The sequence below is a fragment of the Pseudophryne corroboree genome, chromosome 2 (assembly GCF_028390025.1).
Source record: "Pseudophryne corroboree isolate aPseCor3 chromosome 2, aPseCor3.hap2, whole genome shotgun sequence".
Classification (NCBI taxonomy): Eukaryota; Metazoa; Chordata; class Amphibia; order Anura; family Myobatrachidae; genus Pseudophryne; species Pseudophryne corroboree.
Window position 1 is genome coordinate 510,721,767 of NC_086445.1, and position 21,366 is coordinate 510,743,132.

The following is a 21,366-nucleotide window of genomic DNA, read 5'->3' on the forward strand; positions in this document are numbered from 1 at the left end:
GCACCCATCAGTGACTGGAGTGTGAGGTGTACATGAGGTGCAATGGCGCACAGCTGCAGTGCTGTGCGCTACCTTGGTGAAGACCGAAGTCTTCTGCCGCCGATTTTCCGGACCTCTTCGTTGCTTCTGGCTCTGTAAGGGGGACGGCGGCGCGGCTCCGGGAACGAACACCAAGGTCGGGTCCTGCGGTCGATCCCTCTGGAGCTAATGGTGTCCAGTAGCCTAAGAAGCCCAAACGACCACCTGTTAGGTAGGTTCGCTTCTTCTCCCCTTAGTCCCTCGCTGCAGTGAGTCTGTTGCCAGCAGATCTCACTGTAAAATAAAAAAACTAAAATATACTTTCTTTCTAGGAGCTCAGGAGAGCCCCTAGTGTGCATCCAGCTCAGCCGGGCACAAGAATCTAACTGAAGTCTGGAGGAGGGTCTTAGTGGGAGGAGCCAGTGCACACCAGTAGTCTAAAAGCTCTCTTTATAGTTGTGCCCAGTCTCCTGCGGAGCCGCTAATCCCCATGGTCCTTACGGAGTCCCCAGCATCCACTTAGGACGTTAGAGAAATACAGAAATGTCGGCCCTCTGAAAAGTATAATCATGCATATGTACTCAGTACTTGGTTTGGGCCCCTTATGCATGAATTACTGCCTCAATGCGGCGTGGCATGGATTCTGTCAGCCTGTGGCACTGCTGAGGTGTTATGGAAGACCAGGATGCTTCAATAGCGGCCTTCAGCTCTTCAGCATTGTTCGGTCTCATGTCTCATCTTTCTCTTAGCAATACCCTATAGATTCTCTATGGGGTTCAGGTCAAGCGAGTTTGCTGGACAATCCAGCACAGTAATCCCACGGTCATTGAACCAGATTTTGGTACTTTTGGCAATGTGGGCAGGTGCTAAGTTCTGCTGGAAAATGAAGTCAGCATCTCCATAAAGCTTGTCTGCTGAAGGAAGCATGAAGTGCTCTAAAATGTCCTGGTAGACGGCTGCATTGACTCTGGACTTAATAAAGCACAGTGGACCAACACCAGCAGATGACATGGCTCCCCAAATCAACACAGACTGTGGAAACTTCACAAGATTTCTGTTGCCGGCCCTGTTTATACTCCGTGTTAATTGTAAGAATGTACCAAAATTATTTTGACTATTAGTATTCTTAGTGCATAGAGTGTGCATTAGCATTTTTCATTATCTTGTATGTAACTAGAAGCCTCAGCATTGTATCACCTTTCCTTATGTTTAAAAATAGGGTGTACAGTCCAATCCCCCTTTTTCCTCGTTCTGCAATATCACCTGACATTTGTAGAACAAAAGAACAATTTTTTATAAATATTTCACCTACATGGGAGGTGCAAACAAATACGTATTTTTGACATTAACTCACAGTCACTTATTTTATAACAGGACTACTTTTTAAAGTGTCTTTGGGTTTTTGTAAGGGGAATGGTTGAGGGAAGCAGGTAAAAGAAAAGAAGGTACAAACCTGTTTTAACTTATTTGTGATATCTTTAAGCTGCTTTTCCACACTGAATGCAGATTTTACAGCTCTCCAGTGAACGGAGTGTTTGTGACACCAGGAAGCAGGATTGTCGCTGTCAAAGAAAAATATCTAAATTAGGTCTGATTTTTTTCTAGCATAATAACCGTATTCTACAAATGTTAACAGTACGTAATGTAACATTTTATATTCCAAACATAACACTTAGGAATTACAGTGTTCACGCCGCACACATTTAGCAAATATTGTATAAGGTGTATAAAGGCCCATACACACTTGACAATGCACACGTCGTTAACGACTTTCCTTGAACTTCCCTTGAACAGCTGAGCAAACGACATGAGCATACAAAAAAGGAAGGAGGCTGCGCTAGTGGAGGAAAGAACAATATAAACAAATCAATGTGTAATTAAAAAAATTTATTAAAATACATTAGTTCATTAAAAAGCTATAGTTATGTGCAAGATAATGTGCCAAATATATGCAGAAAAAAGATAGAATTTGCCAATGCTATGCAAAAATAGGAGTTTACCCAAGGTGTTGGTACAGGATTAGTGGAGGTAATTCTCTAGAGTCCGTTCCTTATTTTGCCCATCAATATAGTGTCCAGTAATAATCCGGTGAGGAAAATCCCTTTTAGATGTTACTGAGGAGAGTCCATGGAGAGTTTCTATATACCGCTAGAGGATTAGTGCAATGTCTCATAGATGTAGAGTACCTCATGCAATGCGGAAATAGGCTGGTGCCTCTCTCGGGCTCCTCCGGATAACTGGTCGGCAGAATGGGCTGGTTCGGGTCCAATTCAGATATATCCTGTTCCAACGGGTAAGTACTGACGCGTTTCGCTGCATAAACCTTGCAGCTTTTTCAAAGCTGCAAGGTTTATGCAGCGAAACGCGTCAGGTACTTACCCGTTGGAACAGGATATATCTGAATTGGACCCGAACCAGCCCATTCTGCCGACCAGTTATCCGGAGGAGCCCGAGAGAGGCACCAGCCTATTTCCGCATTGCATGAGGTACTCTACATCTATGAGACATTGCACTAATCCTCTAGCGCTATATAGAAACTCTCCATGGACTCTCCTCAGTAACATCTAAAAGGGATTTTCCTCACCGGATTATTACTGGACACCATATTGATGGGCAAAATAAGGAACGGACTCTAGAGAATTACCTCCACTAATCCTGTACCAACACCTTGGGTAAACTCCTATTTTTGCATAGCATTGGCAAATTCTATCTTTTTTCTGCATATATTTGGCACATTATCTTGCACATAACTATAGCTTTTTAATGAACTAATGTATTTTAATAATTTTTTTTAATTACACATTGATTTGTTTATATTGTTCTTTCCTCCACTAGCGCAGCCTCCTTCCTTTTTTGTACTTTCAACCTGGGAGTGACTCCCCTGTAACATTGGCTGCTTAGCCAACCATCTCGTCTCACAGCGCCCGTATACCTTTGGGTATATTTTACCTTATTTCTGCATCCAGACATGAGCATACACACTACCAACGACCAAAGACCATTCATCGTTGAAGCATCCAAGCTGAAGAGTTTATTAAAATAATGAGCTGGGAACAGGGCTGGTGAACAGTGGCTTGGTCGTTGGTCGTTCACACCATACACATTCAACGACGTCTCTGGTCGGTAACGACCATAGTGGAAATTGAGCATACATGCTCCACAGATAAGCGAGGGTCGTTAACGTCCCGCGGGGCCGCGTATCGGTGGTCGTTGGATGCATACACACTTGACGATATAATGAGCGATGTCGTTGATGAGGGCTGAAATGAACGACGTCGCTCATTTTATCGTCAAGTGTGTATGGGCCTTAAGGTGCACAAGGTGAGGGTGGGGTGGGAGATTTCAGTTTGTGAAGTAAAACTATTTTTAATGAAATAAAAAGGAGGGCGCATTTTAAATGGTACCTGATTTGTGCTTTGTTAGAGAAGTACATTTCTAGGTTCACTTTGAATAATATGGGGGGGTATGCAATTAGCTCCGATCATTTCGGAGCTAATGAATTCGCCCCACTAAGTATTCAATTAGGGCCATTTTCGACTGTTTTGAAGGCATTTTTACTTTCACCTTGTTTTTTAAGTGAAAAGGCATTGGTGAAAAATGCCTCAAAAGCACTGAAAATGGCCCGCGTTTTCGACGGAAAACCTGTGGATTCGCCAGTCCACGTGTTTTCCACCCCTGACGCATTTTTCGCCTAGGCGAAAATCCGGCCCTGCTATTGCATAGGGAGAATCCCCATTCACCCTCAAAATAGGATTTTAATTACCTACCGGTAAAACCGTTTCTCGTAGTCCGTAGAGGATGCTGGGGTCCACATTAGTACCATGGGGTATAGACGGGTCCACTAGGAGCCACTGGCACTTTAAGAGTTTGATAGTGTGGGCTGGCTCCTCCCTCTATGCCCCTCCTACCAGACTCAGTTTAGAAACTGTGCCCGAGGAGACGGACAACTTTGAGAGAAGGATATTACACAGATAGTGGCGAGATTCACTCCAGCTCACACATACAAGGCAAACCAAGCTAACCAGCTTGAAAAATCAGCAATGGCTGAACAAGATTACTTAACCAAGTAACAAAACAGTACTTAACCAAGAAAGAAGCCGTACTCAACTAAGTAACCACTGCAGGATCACGAAGCGCTGGACAGGCGCCCAGCATCCTCTATGGACTACGAGAAAAGGATTTACTGGTAGGTAATTAAAATCCTATTTTTTCTTACGTCCTAGAGGATGCTGGGGTCCACATTAGTACCATGGGGATTTACCAAAGCTCCCAGAACGAGAGGGAGAGCGCGGAGGCTCCTGCAGAACTGATTGACCAAACTTCAGATCATCAGAGGCCAAAGTATTGAACTTGTAGAACTTTGCAAACGTGTTCGACCCAGACCAGGTAGCCGCTCTGCAAAGCGAGACACCCCGGGCAGCTCCTCAGGAAGAACCCACCTTACGAGTAGAGTGGGCCTTAACAGACGTAGGACACGGCAATCCTGTCGTAGAATACGCATGCTGGATAGTGAACCTGATCCAGCGAGAGATCGTCTGCTTAGAAGCAGGACACCCAAGTTTCTTGGGATCATACAGGACAAACAGAGAGTCCGATTTTCTGTGACGAGCAGTTCTGTTCACATAGATTTTCAGAGCCCTTACAACATCCAAGGACTTTGATGAAACTGAGGAGTCAGTAGCAACTGGCACCACAATAGGTTGGTTGATATGAAATGCCGACACAACCTCCGGAAGGAACTGCTGACGTGTCCGGAGATCAGCTCTATCTTCATGGAAGATCAAGTAGGGGCTCTTACAAGACAAAGCCCCCAACTCCAACACATGTCTAGCAGAAGCTAAGGCAAACAAAGTGACAGCCTTCCACGTGAGAAACTTGACCTCAACCTCCTGCAGAGGTTCGAACCAATCCGATTGGAGGAACTGTAACACCACATTAAGATCCCAGGGTGCCGTAGGCGGCACAAAGGGAGGTTGGATGTGCAGAACCCCTGTCAAGAAAGTCTGAACCTCACGGAGGGAAGTCAATTATTTCTGGAAGAAAATGGATAGGGCCGAAATCTGGACCTTTACGGATCCCAACTTCAGGCCCACATCCACACCTGCTTGCAGGAAGAGGAGAAACTGTCCCAGTTGAAACTCCACCATAGGAAGCTTCTTGGACTCACACCAAGATACATATTTTTTCAAAATAAGATGGTAATGTTTAGACGTTACTCCTTTCCTAGCCTGTATCAGGGTAGGAATAACCTTGTTCGGAATGCCCTTCCGAGCTAATATCTGGCGTTCAACCTCCATGCCGTCAAATATAGCCGCGGTAAGTCTTGATAAGCGAACGGCCCCTGCTGTAGCAGGTCCTCCCGAAGAGGCCTTGGCTCTTCTAGCAGTAGATCCAGAAGATCCGCATACCAAGCCCTTCTTGGCCAGTCCGGAGCAATGAGGATCGCCTGAACTCTTGTTCTCCTTATGAGTTTTAGAATCTTGGAATGAGTGGAAGTGGAGGAAACACGTACACCGACAGGAACACCCACGGAGTCACTAGGGCGTCCACCACCACGGCCTGCGGGTCCCTCGACCTTGAAAATACCGCCAAAGCTTCTTGTTGAGACGAGAGGCCATCAGGTCTATTTGACGTACACCCCAAAGATCTGTTACCTCCGTGATCACCTCCGGATGAAGTCCCCACTCTCCTGAATGGAGATTGTGTCTGCTGAGGAAGTCCGCTTCCCAGTTGTCTACTCCCGGAATGAAGATTGCTGACAGCGCCAACGCGTGTTTTTCTGCCCAGAGGATGATTTTTGTTACCTCTGACATTGCAGCTCTGCTCTTTGTTCTGCCCTGTCTGTTTATGTAAGCCACCATCGTTACATTGTCCAACTGCACCTGAATGGCTCAATCTCGCAGAAGATGGGCCGCTTGAAGAAGACCATTGTAGACGGCTCTTAGTTCCAGAATGTTTATTGGAAGGCTGGATTCCAGGCTTGACCACCATCCTTGGAAGGTTTCCCAGAGTGACTGCGCCCCAGCCCCGGAGACTCGCATCCGTGGTTAGAAGGATCCAGTCCTGAATCCGAACCTGCGGCCCTCCAGAAGGTGAGGTAGTTGCAGCCACCAGAGGAGTGAAATCCTGGCTTTCGCCGACAGACGTATTCTCTGGTGCATGTGTAGATGAGATCCCAACCCCTTGTCCAGGAGATCCAGTTGGAAGGGCCGAGCATGAAACCTTCTGTACTGTAGAGCCTCGTAAGAGGCCACCATCTTCCCCAGAAGGCGAATGCACTGATGAACCGAAACCCGGGCTGGCTTCAGGACATCCCGGACCATTGTTTGTATCACCAATGCTTTCTCCTCCGGGAGAAACACCCTCTGCACTTCCGTGTCGAGGATCATTCCAAGAAAAGACAACCTGCTGGTCGGCTCCAAATGTGATTTTGGAATGTTCAGGATCCAACCGTGTTCCCTGAGCAGATGAGTCGTGAAAACAATGGACTGCAACAGCTTCACCCTGGACGATGCCTTCATCAGCAGACCGTCCAGATATGGGATTATGTTCACCCCCTGTCTGCGGAGGAGAACCATCATCTCTGCCATCACCTTGGTGAACACCCTCGGTGATGTGGAGAGGCCGACTGGCAGTGCCTGAAATTGATAGTGACTGTCCAACAGTGCAAATCTGAGATAAGCTTGGTGCGGCAGCCAAATCGGAATGTGGAGGTACACATCCTTGATATCCAGGAAAACCAGAAATTCTCCCTCCTCCAGACCTGAAATCACTGCTCTGAGAGACTCCATTTTGAATTTGAACACCCTCAGGTAAGGGTTCAACGATTTCAAGTTCAAAATTAGTTTGACCGAACCATCCGGTTTCGGTACCACGAAAGTTTTGAATAATAACCCTTGTTTTGCATATGAGGTGGAACTGGGACAATTACCCGTGACTTTTTCCAATTTTAGGATGGCTTCCTGTAGGATAGCCCTGTCTGTCAGCAAAGCTGGCAAGCCTGCTTTGAAGAATCGGTGCGGCGGGAGTTCTTGAAACTCCAATCTGTACCCCTGGGACACAATATCCTGTACCCAAGGATCCTGGCCGGACGACACCCAGACGTGTTTGAAATGTCTGAGTCTCGCACCCACCAGCCCGTCCTCCAGGCTTTGAGGTCCACCGTCATGCTGAGGATTTTGAGGAACCAGAAGCAGGTCTCTGGACCTGGGAGCCTGCGAGTGCAGGCTTTTTGGATTTTGCCCGACGTTTTTTGCCTTAGCGGTCCAAAAGGACTGCGGCACAGCTGAAGAAAATGGTTTCTTCGTAGAAGGTGTAGCAGAGGGAAGAAAAGTTGACTTACCCGCGGTAGCCGTGGAAATCCACGCATCCAACGCTTCCCCAAATAAAGCCGATCTGTGTAGAGTAGGTTCTCCACACTTCTCCTGGATTCCGCGTCTGCAGACCATTGGCATAGCCAGAGTCCCCTGCGGGCTGGGACCGACATGGAAGATATCCGTGCAGTCAGCGTACCCAGGTCCTTCATGGATTCCACCACGAACCCCGCAGAATCCTGTATGTTACGTAAAAACAATTCAATGTCACTTCTATCCATTGTATCCAAATCCTCTAGTAATGTGCCTGACCACTTTACTATGGCTTTAGAAATCCATGCAAAGGCAATAGTGGGGCCTTAACGCCTGAATCCTTATTATGAATAATATCCTGAAGCAGTGTATATGGATTTGAGCGTAGTGTCAATATTACTATCAGCCGATTCTTTTAACGCGGTAGATCCAGGGACAGGTAAAACCACCTGTTTAGACAGTCTGGAGACAGATGCGTCCACAATGGGTGGGTTTTCCCATTTTTTCCTACCTTCCTCAGGGAAGGGAAAAGCAACCAGAAGCCTTTTTGGGATCTGGAATTTTTTCTCCGGGTTTTCCCAGGATTTTTAAAATATATTGTTTAATTCTTTAGACGCAGGGAAGGTTAGCGAGGCTTTCTTATTGTCAGTGAAGTTAGCCTCCTCAACCTACTCAGGTGTGGTGTCATTAATGTTTAACACATCTCTAATGGCGTCAATCATGAGCTGCACCCCCTTAGCAAGGGATGTCGCCCCCCTCAGCACCTCCCCATCACTGTCTGCAGTATCAGAATCGGTATCCGTGTCATCTTGCATAATTTGGGCAAGTGCACGTTTCTGTGGGAACATGCTAGGGGATTTTGCAGGAATAGGGACAGAGCCTGACCAAACTGCTATAGATTTCTTCAACACCTGAGTTTCAGTCTCTGTATTAGCTACCCTAGTAGAGATCTGAGAGATCATTCCTTTGATAGAGGTCAACCACTCAGGTTCAACAACAGGGATCTGAGACAAAGCATTACAATCCTGTGTACATAGAATGGATCCCGCCTGAGAGGAAACATCTTCTGCAGCATATGACACAGAGTCTCTAGACATGGCTATGTGAGATATTAAACACCCACACACAGGGAAATGTCAGACACAGTTTATCCCCAAGTATGCCACAGAGAGACACAGAGATTGGAGCCAACCCACACACAGTGCTTTTTGAGGTAGAACTAATGAAATTACCAGCGCTCTCTGTGTACCTTACTAGACTAGAGAAAAAAATACCAAATGAGAGGAAATGGAAAAGAAGTAGACTCTTGTTTGGGAGCACTCAACCTCAGAGGGACTAAAGTGTATCAATGTCTTATACTGATAAAATCATGATTTTAATAGTTTCTTAGTAAAATATGTAGAATTATCGAAGTTCAATAAATATGTGATTCAAGACTATTATGCAAAAATATTTATATAGATTAGAGTAGATAATTAGCAAAAATTGCTATAATATAATATAAGCCGGAAAATCTTTTATATTGTCAAAAAGGTGTCACCTTCTAGTCTCAGTAGTGTCCGTCATAGAGAGTATATGACCATCATTCATACTGCAAGAATCCCAAATGGAAAAATGGTTGCAGAGAATTAAATCATAGGTCATATGGATCCGAGTTCCTATCTGTGACTTAAATTTAGGCAGCAAAATTTATTTGCAGTACCAGGATGTTCCAAGGTGGTCTCCCATCCAAGTACTAATCCGGCCCTCCACTGCTTGGCTTCCAAGATCGGAAGAGATTGGGCATCTCCAGTGGGGTATGTCCGCAATTTTTTAAGCTAGCCCTTTTGTTTGTCACCTTAAATAGGAAATGGAATTGGTCGTATTTTCCACAAGAAAAGGGGACGGACACACATGTGACAATTAGGCTCAAAATATACAGATTGGATATAACAATTATATGGCAAGAAAATGTCAAGGCCACAGATATCCAAACAAGGTAAATCCTTCCTTATTTATGCAGTACTGTACACCAGTCAAATATGAGTCAATAATAAACTCACTCGTAGTGGTGCTGTCTAAATATGTAAAACTAGGCATGCATTTATCACCAAGAAAAATCCCAAGATTACTACAAAGAATCCTTTATAGTTGATGGGTTTGCATCTATATTTTTCTGACAACCAATAATCCACCATTGGTATATACATCTGAGGTATACAGATGAAAGCAAATGTTGCAGTAACAGGGTGTTCCAAAGTGGTCTCCCATCTAAGTACCAACTCTGCCCACCACTATATAGCAATCGTGCTTGGATGCAATTAAGCACCTTTAGTGGGGTACATCCGCAATTGTATGCTTTTCACTGATTAGTATAATCACTTTCAATTGGTGAGTTTCTAGACCAGGTGGCCCTTTAATGGTATGAACAGAAAGCTTGGATGCATGTAATGCCTTATGTACAGATTTAAACAGGGAATTTCTCAATACAATTCTTAGTTTCTAAAAATGTACTCCACCACCTTCCGGAGTACCCAGGCACATATGTTGGTTCAGCAAAAACAAATGGAAATTTATAAATAAACCATCTGTGTGTACCTATACAAGATATGCAGCTGGTTTCTTACCGCAGCATATGATATATTGTTCTTGCAGAAGAGTGTAAATGTATATTAGATCAAAACATAACAGGTGTCAGCTTTAATAGCAGATAAATCCTCAACCATTCTGTGGTGATCAGGAAACATAGGTCTAAACCTGGCAAACTTTATGACATATTTTAAAATAGTACTACCACTAAGCAGTAATATAGCTTGTGGGGATATGTAGGTTGGCAGGTAACTATTTACTAATCTCCCAATGTAGAGACTGCTAGAAATTTAAGCATAACAGGTACTGTTATATTTATACCAGACACTCCGGTATTACATACGATACCAAGCTGTGTAGGATTTTGTGTCCCCAGGTTTTCCGGTACAGGTATTGTGAGTGTGGATAACGGGAGGGGTGCCGCTGATCCCCGCTGCTCCTGCCCACGATCGAGCTCCAGCAAGTGAGGAGAACGCCGCTACGTCCCGCCGTTTGTACCCGCAAACGGGTTCCAGAGAGTTGTGGAAGATCCGGTGGATATCCACCACTGTTTGCCCGCAATCGAGCTCCGGCGGGTGGGGAGAGCCGCTGACTTCCGCGGCTTTTGTGGTTGCCTGGTGACAGGCTGAGATGATCCGGCTTACAGGTCACGTGTGCGCACCACGTGACCATATGAGTCCTGACGTACGTTTCGCTGATAGGCTTGATCACCGGATCTTTCACAACTCTCTGGAACCCGTTTGCGTCTGTTGTACATGAACTGTAGTTAGGAAAATGGCGCTGAACGCTGCTGGGTCCGCTCTGAGGAGAAGCTCCGCCCTCCGAACATGGTGCTGCTTCCCGCTCTTCATTATATTGTACTGGCCTGAGGATTTCTGCTGGAAGTGATCCGGGGACCCTGACAGGCTTGCTGACCAGTGTAGGGTATAGGCGCTGGCTCAGGGCGCCCCTCACAGTGCCGCACTATGTACGGCTGAGCCCCGGAGCGCAGTTAGTACTGCGCTCCCTACCCTGTTGCCGCCATCTTCACACCGGCTCCCCGCTTGCCACCGAAGTCTTCTGGCTCTGTAAGGGGGTGGCGGCATGCTGCGGGAGTGAGTGGTCACCTGGAGCGGCTAACGATCAGCACCCTCAGGAGCTCAGTGTCCTGTCAGCGGAGATAGTGGCACAGACCCCGCAGGGCGGACACTATTCCCCCCCTTAGTCCCACGAAGCAGGGAGGCTGTTGCCAGCAGCCGCCCTGTAAAATAATAAACTCTAAGAAAACTTTTACTGGTAGGAGGGGCATAGAGGGAGGAGCCAGCCCACACACTCAAACTCTTAATGTGCCAGTGGCTCCTAGTGGACCAGTCTATACCCCATGGTACTAATGTGGACCCCAGCATCCTCTAGGACATAAGAGAAAATAGCGAAAAGCTAATTACATACCCCCCATTTACTGTAATAAAGCACTTAACGCACAAAAAGAGACTGTATTAAAGATAGGCACCATGTCCTCACATACACTCATGATTAGTATAAGCCATAATGAAGCACTATTTTAGGGAAGGGGGGGTGGATAATTAAAACCTGACAGGGGTGGAACTAAAGCCTGCCACACATCTAAAGATTATCAGTCCAACCAGCCAACTAGTTGCATGGGAGCAAATGACAATCGTCTGGTTGGCTGTTGGCTGGTTTGAAGCATGGCCAGTTGTAAGCGTCAGGATTTACTAAGCTACTAGGCTTGCACACTGTTTGGTAGTGATTTTTTCCCATTTTACTTTGCAGATTTGCTCCAGGATGTTCAGCTTGGTTGGATGACGCTTGGTAGCTGTAATTTTCAAATAGTGCCACAGATTCTCTTTTATATTGAGATTTGCATTTTGACTTGGGCATTGCAGAACGCTCACCTGTTTGTTGATAAGCCAAGCTAGTGCTGCTTTGGCCTTGTTCTTGGGATCATTGTTCTGCAGAAAGGTGGCCTTTTTCCCAAGCTTTAGTTTTCTAGAAGACTGAAGCAGGTTGTCTTGCAGTATCTCCTTGTATTTCTCACCATCCATCATTCCAACAATTTTAACAAGATTGTTATGTTTGCACCATACAGAGGGGCAGATTTATTAAGCTCGGTGAAGTGATAAAGTGAAAGGTGATAACGCACCAGCCAATCAGATCCTAACTACCATGTCACAGGCTGGGTTTGAAAAATGTCAGTTAGGAGCTGACTGGCTGGTCCTTTATCACCTTCCACTTTATCACTTCACCAAGCTTAATAAATCTGCCCCACAATGTTTTGAATTGAGGATAAAAGCTTCATGACCAGTGCTTAAAGTGGTCCTACAAGGTGGTGGAACTCATCCCCAGGCCCCCTAAGGTGCCTATGTAATAAAGGGATAGCGTGTGTGCCGTTAAAAAAAGGGTGTGGTCTCAAAAATAAAGGGGCGTGGTCACACAATAGTATCAGCAATTCAAATTACGCCACACAGTAGCACAATCTTCCCAATACACCACATAGTAGTGTACCTTATTCATGTTATGACACACATTCGTGCCCCTTATACAGAAAGCCCACAGTAGTAGCACCCCTAATACACATTATGACAACAGCAGTAGTGCCCCTTCTACAATGCCCACAGTAGTAGTGCCACTTATGCAATGCCCACTGTAGTGGTATTGCCCCTTATGTACAGCACATAGTAGTGGTGCCCCTTATACAGTGCCCCCAGTAGTAGTGCCCCTTATGTCCCCAGGAGTGAAGCCCCTTATGAAGTGATACAATGCCCTCATTAATAGTGCCCCCAGTAGTGAAGCCCAGAGTGGTAATGCCCCCGTGTAGTATTGCCCCCCAGTGGTAATGGCCCTGTGTAGTATTGCTTTCAGTAGTAATGCCCCTGTGTAGTATTGCCCTCTGTAGTATTGCCCCCTGTGGTAGTGTTCCCAGTGGTAATGCCCCCCCGTAGTAGTGCCCCCATGTAGTATTGCCCCCAGTAGTAATGCCCCATGTAATAGCACTGCTTACACACACACAAAAATGTAAACACAATACTCACCTTAAGCCCCACTCCTGCATCCGACTGCTGCAGTCCTTCTGGCTGCCTGCTCCTCGGAACTATGACGTCTCTACCATAGGGCACACTGCCAGAGCCAGAAGCCGGAGCTCAGGAGTGAGCTCCTGCCTTCGGCTGCCGCTGTGGGGAAGGAACCAGGCATTCGCTGGTAACGAAAACTCAGCAGGCGCCCGGCATCTCCCTGCAGTTCCGGGCAGACATTCTGGGTTAGGTGGCTCGGAAAGGAGGTGGAACTGGTTCCGTCCTCAAATGGAACTGACGGAAAGCAGTTCTGCCCCGTTCCGTCTCAATTTAACCCCTGGTCACGACCACAAAGTATAATCTCACATTTTAGCAGAGTCACCAATATTTTCTTGATGTGGTTTTTCTTCAGAAATTGCTTCTTTCTAGGCACCCTCCAATACAGAGGTCTTAATATGGTTGACTGGTGCTCCTTCACTGCAGTCTCAGCCACTGACTCTGTAGGTCTCTCAAAGTGATAGCAGGCCTCTCTAAGGCTACCTTCCCAAGTCTCCTTCTTGCTCAGACACTGTTTTGAAGGCTGGCCTTGTCTAGGCAGTGTCAGGGTGGTAGCTTCCATTTCTCACAATTGATCCAACAGTGCTAACTGGGATATCTAAGTACTTCAATATTATTATGTATGGCTGTCAAATATAAAAATATTGGACTGCCCTGGTCTCCTATAGTTATGGGAAAGTGTTTGGCAGAACCCTCAGGGACCAGAACAGTTCAACCTGCAGCTGATCCACGAGCAGCAGCGCTAAGGTGATAACTTGCTACTGATCCACTCGTAACAGTGTCTAAGGTGATAACTTGCTAATAATCCACAAGTAGGGTTGCATTTATATGACCGGCAGTCAGGAGACCGCAGGTCAAAATAACAACGCCGGGATTCCGGCATCTGAAAATCCTGCCAGTTGGCATGCCGACCAACAGGGACTATTCCCACTTGTGGGTGACCACAACACCCATAGAGTGGGAATAGAACCTGTAGCGAGCACAGCGAGACACCGAGCCAGCTGCGCGGCGATCGCAGCGAGCCTGCAAGGGCCTTCGTTCCGCTCGCCCCCCTCCCCATCGGCCATCCGACTGCCGGGATCCCACCGTCCATATTGTGGCCGGTCACACATACCCAACCCCACAAGTAACCATGTCTAAAGTGAAAACTTGCTACTGATACACAAGTAACTGTGCTAAAGTGATAACTAAATTGAAAAACATCATGAACAAAGGGAAACAGTGATGGGAGGCGCATATACTCCAAGATTATGATGTCCATATATTCATTCAAAGTGCAAGGCAAAAGAGGGGAGTAAGTGCAGACCAACCGACTGCAAATCTCTACCTTTCATCAAGGACTTGAATGAGATCACTGGTCTCTCTAACCGAACTTACTTAGATTTGCACTGTTCAAAAATGTGCAGCAGAGTAGCAAAGTCATTGTCTCCACCAGCCATCTTGGATAACGCTTCATGACTTTGTTCCACTTCCTTCTGTTTCTGAGACGTTCCTAGACAAACACAGCTATTTAGTTGGACTTCTATTTATTTATATTACTTATAATGCAATACCATATTCCATTGCACTTTACAATTGGGAACAAAAACAGTAATAAAACAAGACTGGGCAATAACAGACACAGAAAAGGGGGTTCTGCTTGCAAGCTTACAATCTATAGGACTAATAAATTAAAGTGCTAAATATTCTGCAGTAGCAAAATAATAAGAATTTACTTACCGATAATTCTATTTCTCGGAGTCCGTAGTGGATGCTGGGGTTCCTGAAAGGACCATGGGGAATAGCGGCTCCGCAGGAGACAGGGCACAAAAAGTAAAGCTTTAGGATCAGGTGGTGTGCACTGGCTCCTCCCCCTATGACCCTCCTCCAAGCCTCAGTTAGGTACTGTGCCCGGACGAGCGTACACAATAAGGAAGGATTTATGAATCCCGGGTAAGACTCATACCAGCCACACCAATCACACTGTACAACCTGTGATCTGAACCCAGTTAACAGTATGATAACAGCGGAGCCTCTGAAAAGATGGCTCACAACAATAATAACCCGATTTTTGTAACTATGTACAAGTAATGCAGATAATCCGCACTTGGGATGGGCGCCCAGCATCCACTACGGACTCCGAGAAATAGAATTATCGGTAAGTAAATTCTTATTTTCTCTATCGTCCTAGTGGATGCTGGGGTTCCTGAAAGGACCATGGGGATTATACCAAAGCTCCCAAACGGGCGGGAGAGTGCGGATGACTCTGCAGCACCGAATGAGAGAACTCCAGGTCCTCCTTAGCCAGGGTATCAAATTTGTAGGATTTTACAAACGTGTTTGCCCCTGACTAAATAGCCGCTCGGCAAAGTTGTAAAGCCGAGACCCCTCGGGCAGCCGCCCAAGATGAGCCCCCTTCCTTGTGGAATGGGCATTTACATATTTTGGCTGTGGCAGGCCTGCCACAGAATGTGCAAGCTGAATTGTATTACACATCCAACTAGCAAAAGTCTGCTTAAAAGCAAGAGCACCCAGTTTGTTGGGTGCATACAGGATAACAGCAAGTCAGTTTTCCTGACTCCAGCCGTCCTGGAACCTATATTTTCAGGGCCCTGACCACATCTAGCAACTTGGAGTCCTCCAAGTCCCTAGTAGGCGCAAGACACCACAATAAGCTGGTTCAGATGAAACACTGACACCACCTTAGGGAGAGAACTGGGGACGAGTCCGCAGCTCTGCCCTGTCCGAATGGACAAACAGATATGGGCTTTTTTGAGAAAAAAACCACCAATTTGACACTCGCCTGGTCCAGGTCAGGTCCAAGAGCATGTTCACTTTTCATGTGAGATGCTTCAAATCCACAGATTTGACTGGTTTTAAACCAATGTGTTTTGAGGAATCCCAGAACTACGTTGAGATCCCACAGTGCCACTGGAGGCACAAAAGGGGGTTGTATATGCAATACTCCCTTGACAACTTCTGGACTTCAGGAAATGAAGCCACTTCTTTCTGGAAGAAAAATCAACAGGGCCGAAATTTGAACCTTAATGGACCCCAATTTGAGGCCCATAGACACTCCTGTTTGCAAGAAATGCAGGAATCGACCGAGTTGAAATTTCTTCGTGGGGCCTTCCTGGCCTCACACCACGCAACATATTTTCGCCACATGTGGTGATAATGTTGTGCGGTCACCTCCTTTCTGGCTTTGACCAGGGTAGGAATGACCTGTTCCTGAATGCCTTTTCCCTTAGGATCCGGCGTTCCACCGCCATGCCGTCAAACGCAGCTGCGGTAAGTCTTGGAACAGACATGGTACTTGCTGAAACAAGTCCCTTCTTAGCGGCAGAGGCCATAAGTCCTCTGTGAGCATCTCTTGAAGTTCCGGGTACCAAGTCCTTCTTGGCCAATCCGGAGCCATGAGTATAGTTCTTACTCCTCTACGTCTTATAATTCTCAGCACCTTAGGTATGAAAAGCAGAGGATGGAACACATACACCGACTGGTACACCCACGGTGTTACCAGAACGTCCACAGCTATTGCCTGAGGGTCTCTTAACCTGGCGCAATACCTGTCCCGTTTTTTGTTCAGACGGGACGCCATCATGTCCACCTTTGGTAATTTCCAACGGTTTACAATTATGTGGAAAACTTCCCCATGAAGTTCCCACTCTGCCGGGTGGAGGTCGTGCCTACTGAGGAAGTCTGCTTCCCAGTTTCCATTCCCGGAATGAAACACTGCTGACAGTGCTATCACATGATTTTCCGCCCAGCGGAAAGTCCTTGCAGTTTTTGCCACTGCCCTCCTGCTTCTTGTGCCGCCCTGTCTATTTACGTGGGCGACTGCCGTGATGTTTTATCCCACTGGATCAATACCGGCTGACCTTGAAGCAGAGGTCTTGCTAAGCTTAGAGCATTATAAATTTACCCTTAGCTATATTTATGTGGAGAAAAATCTCCAGACTTGATCACACTCCCTGGAAATTTTTTCCTTGTGTGACTGCTCCCCAGCCTCTCGGGCTGGCCTCCGTGGTCACCAACATCCAAAACTGAATGCCGAATCTGCGGCCCTCTAGAAGATGAGCACTCTGTAACCACCACAGGAGAGACACCCTTGTCCTTGGATATAGGGTTATCCGCTGATGCATCTGAAGATGCGATCCGGACCATTTGTCCAGCAGATCCCACTGAAAAGTTCTTGCATGAAATCTGCCGACTGGAATTGCTTCGAAGGAAGTCACCATTTTTTTACCATGGCCCTTGTGCAATGATGCACTGATTTTAGGAGGTTCCTGACTAGCTCGGATAACTCCCTGGCCTTCTCTTCCGGGAGAAACACCTTTTTCTGGACTGTGTCCAGAATCATCCCTAAGCACAGGAGACTTGTTGTCGGGATCAGCTGCGATTTTGGAATCTTTAGAATCCACCCCTGCTGTTGTAACAGTATCCGAGATAGTGCTACTCCGACCTCCAACTGTTCCCTGGACTTTGCCCTTATCAGGAGATCGTCCAAGTAAGGGATAATTAAGACGCCTTTTCTTCGAAGAAGAACCATCATTTCGGCCATTACCTTGGTAAAGACCCGGGGTGCCGTAGACAATCCAAACGGCAGCGTCTGAAACTGATAGTGACAGTTCTGTACCACGAACCTGAGGTACCCTTAGTGATAAGGGCAAATTTGGGACATGGAGGTAAGCATCCCTGATGTCTCGGGACACCAGATAGTCCCCTTCTTCCCGGTTCGTTATCACTGCTCTGAGTGACTCCATCTTGATTTGAACCTTTGTAAGTGTTCAAATTTTTTTAGATTTAGAATAGGTCTCACCTAGTCTTCTGGCTTCAGTACCACAATATAGTGTGGAATAATACCCCTTTTCTTGTTGTAGGAGGGGTAATTTAATTATCACCTGCTGGGAATACAGCTCGTGAATTTTTTCCCATACTGCCTCCTTGTCGGAGGGAGACCTTGGTAAAGCAGCCTTCAGGAGCCTGCGCAGGGGAAACGTCTCGACATTCCAAACTGTACCCCTGGGATACTACTTGTAGGATCCAGGGGTCCTGTACGGTCTCAGCGTCATGCTGAGAGCTTGTCATAAGGGTTGGAACGCTTCTGTTCCTGGGAATGGGCTGCCTGCTGCAGTCTTCTTCCCTTTCCTCTATCCCTGGGCAGATATGACTCTTATAGGGACGAAAGGACTGAAGCTGAAAAGACGGTGTCTTTTTCTGCAGAGATGTGACTTAGGGTAAAAACGGTGGATTTTCCAGCAGTTGCCGTGGCCACCAGGTCCGATGGACCGACCCCAAATAACTCCTCTTCCTTTATACGGCAATACACCTTTGTGCCGTTTGGAATCTGCATCACCTGACCACTGTCGTGTCCATAAACATCTTCTGGCAGATATGGACATCGCACTTACTCTTGATGCCAGAGTGCAAATATCCCTCTGTGCATCTCGCATATATAGAAATACATCCTTTAAATGCTCTATAGTCAATAAAATACTGTCCCTGTCAAGGGTATCAATATTTTTAGTCAGGGAATCCGACCAAGCCACCCCAGCTCTGCACATCCAGGCTGAGGCGATCGCTGGTCGCAGTATAACACCAGTATGTGTGTATATACTTTTTATGATATTTTTCCAGCCTCCTGTCAGCTGGCTCCTTGAGGACGGCCCTATCTATAGACGGTACCGCCACTTGTTCTGATAAGCGTGTGAGCGCCTTATCCACCCTAAGGGGTGTTTCCCAACGCGCCCTAACTTCTGGCGGGAAAGGGTATACCGCCCATATTTTCTATCGGGGGGAACCCACGCATCATCACACACTTCATTTAATTTATCTGATTCAGGAAAAACTACGGTAGTTTTTTCACATCCCACATAATACCCTCTTTTGTGGTACTTGTAGTATCAGAAATATGTAACACCTCCTTCATTGCCCTTAACGTGTGGCCCTAATAAGGAATACGTTTGTTTATTCACCGTCGACACTGGATTCAGTGTCCCTGTCTGTGTCTGTGTCGACCGACTAAAGTAAACGGGCGTTTTAAAACCCCTGACGGTGTTTTTGAGACGTCTGGACCGGTACTAATTGTTTGTCGGCCGTCTCATGTCGTCAACCGACCTTGGCGCGTGTTGACATTATCACGTAATTCCCTAAATAAGCCATCCATTCCGGTGTCGACTCCCTAGAGAGTGACATCACCATTACAGGCAATTGCTCCGCCTCCTCACCAACATCGTCCTCATACATGTCGACACACACGTACCGACACACAGCACACACACAGGGAATGCTCTGATAGAGGACAGGACCCACTAGCCCTTTGGAGAGACAGAGGGAGAGTTTGCCAGCACACACCAAAAACGCTATAATTATATAGGGACAACCTTATATAAGTGTTTTCCCTTATAGCATCTTTTTTATATATATTTCTAACGCCAAATTAGTGCCCCCCCTCTCTGTTTTAACCCTGTTTCTGTAGTGCAGTGCAGGGGAGAGCCTGGGAGCCTTCCCTCCAGCCTTTCTGTGAGGGAAAATGGCGCTGTGTGCTGAGGAGATAGGCCCCGCCCCTTTTTCGGCGGCCTCGTCTCCCGCTCTTAACGGATTCTGGCAGGGGTTAAATATCTCCATATAGCCCCCGGAGGCTATATGTGAGGTATTTTTAGCCAAAAAAGGTTTTCATTTGCCTCCCAGGGCGCCCCCCTCCCAGCGCCCTGCACCCTCAGTGACTGCCGTGTGAAGTGTGCTGAGAGGAAAATGGCGCACAGCTGCAGTGCTGTGCGCTACCTTAAGAAGACTGAGGAGTCTTCTGCCGCCGATTCTGGACCTCTTCTCGTTTCAGCATCTGCAAGGGGGCCGGCGGCGAGGCTCCGGTGACCATCCAGGCTGTACCTGTGATCGTCCCTCTGGAGCTAATGTCCAGTAGCCAAGAAGCCAATCCATCCTGCACGCAGGTGAGTTCACTTCTTCTCCCCTAAGTCCCTCGTTGCAGTGATCCTGTTGCCAGCAGGACTCACTGTAAAATAAAAAACCTAAGCTAAACTTTTCTAAGCAGCTCTTTAGGAGAGCCACCTAGATTGCACCCTTCTCGGCCGGGCACAAAAATCTAACTGAGGCTTGGAGGAGGGTCATAGGGGGAGGAGCCAGTGCACACCACCTGATCCTAAAGCTTTACTTTTTGTGCCCTGTCTCCTGCGGAGCCGCTATTCCCCATGGTCCTTTCAGGAACCCCAGCATCCACTAGGACGATAGAGAAAATCTGAAAATAAAACATATGGCCTGATTCTGAGTCGCAATCAATGCTGCTGTTCAGAGTTGAACAATATTTTGGTACTGCATGCGCATAAAAACTTATATGGCACATGCATTACATAGTGTGTATGGGGATGGTATCGCTACCCCAGCGGTTGAAATCCCAAAGGTTAGAATGTCGACAACGGCATCACAAAACTCAAAAACGGATCCTGGCGAGTATTTTAACCCTAACACACCTTGCCCACAGCCTAACCCTATCTGTCCCCTCACGTAGCCTAACCCTAACCCCAGTACTTACGTCCAAATCAGTCGGCATTCTAACTGTAGGGATTTCAAGCGCAGGGATCCTGACTGCATCCCTGTGTATGCACGAAGGTGCAGATGCCATTGCCATTGAGACATATGGTATCAGAAATGTCTTGGAAAAGTGCAGGAAGTTCCTGGGTGGTAATGCTATAGACGCGCAAAAATATACGTGTTATGGGAGTGTCGCAGGTGCTTTGTTAAAGTCTTTGCGTACACAGCATCATCATCGCTCACACTAGAAGACATACTCTGCACAGAGCTGGTGCAACCAGTGCTGGTGGCTAAAGGAGCACCAGGCAGAATTACAGAATCTACATAAGCTCATAGTGGGCATCTCAGTCCTTGCACATTCATACAGTATGTATGGATATACCTCAGGGATGGGACTTTGGAGCAGCATTTGCATTGTCCACAGATGTGTGAACGCTAAAAAAGCTGCCATAATATTCTACTTGTGACAGCTTGGAGCTAAACCAATGCTTTACATATTAGTTTTATAACAAGTCGTATTTCTACAATTATAATTTGCAGTGTGAAAAGGTTAGAGGTTACCATTGTATTATAGAGGACATGCTTCGCTCATAGAAAGATTTATAGATGAAACCATTCATTTAATTTATTTTAATTGAGTACAATTAATTCTAGTCAAAAACTAAAACAGTCTGTTCCTGAAAACCTAATGTAAAAAATTGTGAAGAGTTTTCACTGCAAACAAACCTAACTTTCAGTTACAAAAATAATACCTTGGGTTTATAATTGCTGAAAATCCAGTAAATATGGGGTGCAATGACCCTAGCAGGGTGGGGTGGCTCTCTGATTAAGGGGTCTAT

General features: G+C 46.5%; 1 protein-coding gene and 1 pseudogene across 6 annotated transcripts in view; both read right to left on the reverse strand.

Moving 5' to 3' along the window:
- The window catches only part of DHX40 (DEAH-box helicase 40), a 373,950-nt gene that overhangs the window by 41,093 nt on the left and 311,491 nt on the right, over positions 1-21,366 (reverse strand). For all 6 annotated transcript variants that reach the window (XM_063954056.1, XM_063954052.1, XM_063954055.1 and 3 more), the window contains 2 exons: positions 14,375-14,489; positions 1,472-1,580 (listed from right to left, as the gene is read on the reverse strand). In XM_063954056.1, coding sequence (XP_063810126.1) covers positions 1,472-1,580; positions 14,375-14,489 — 224 coding nt within the window. The remainder of the gene's footprint in view (positions 1-1,471; positions 1,581-14,374; positions 14,490-21,366) is intronic.
- LOC135053176 (5S ribosomal RNA) lies at positions 9,055-9,174 on the reverse strand (annotated as a pseudogene).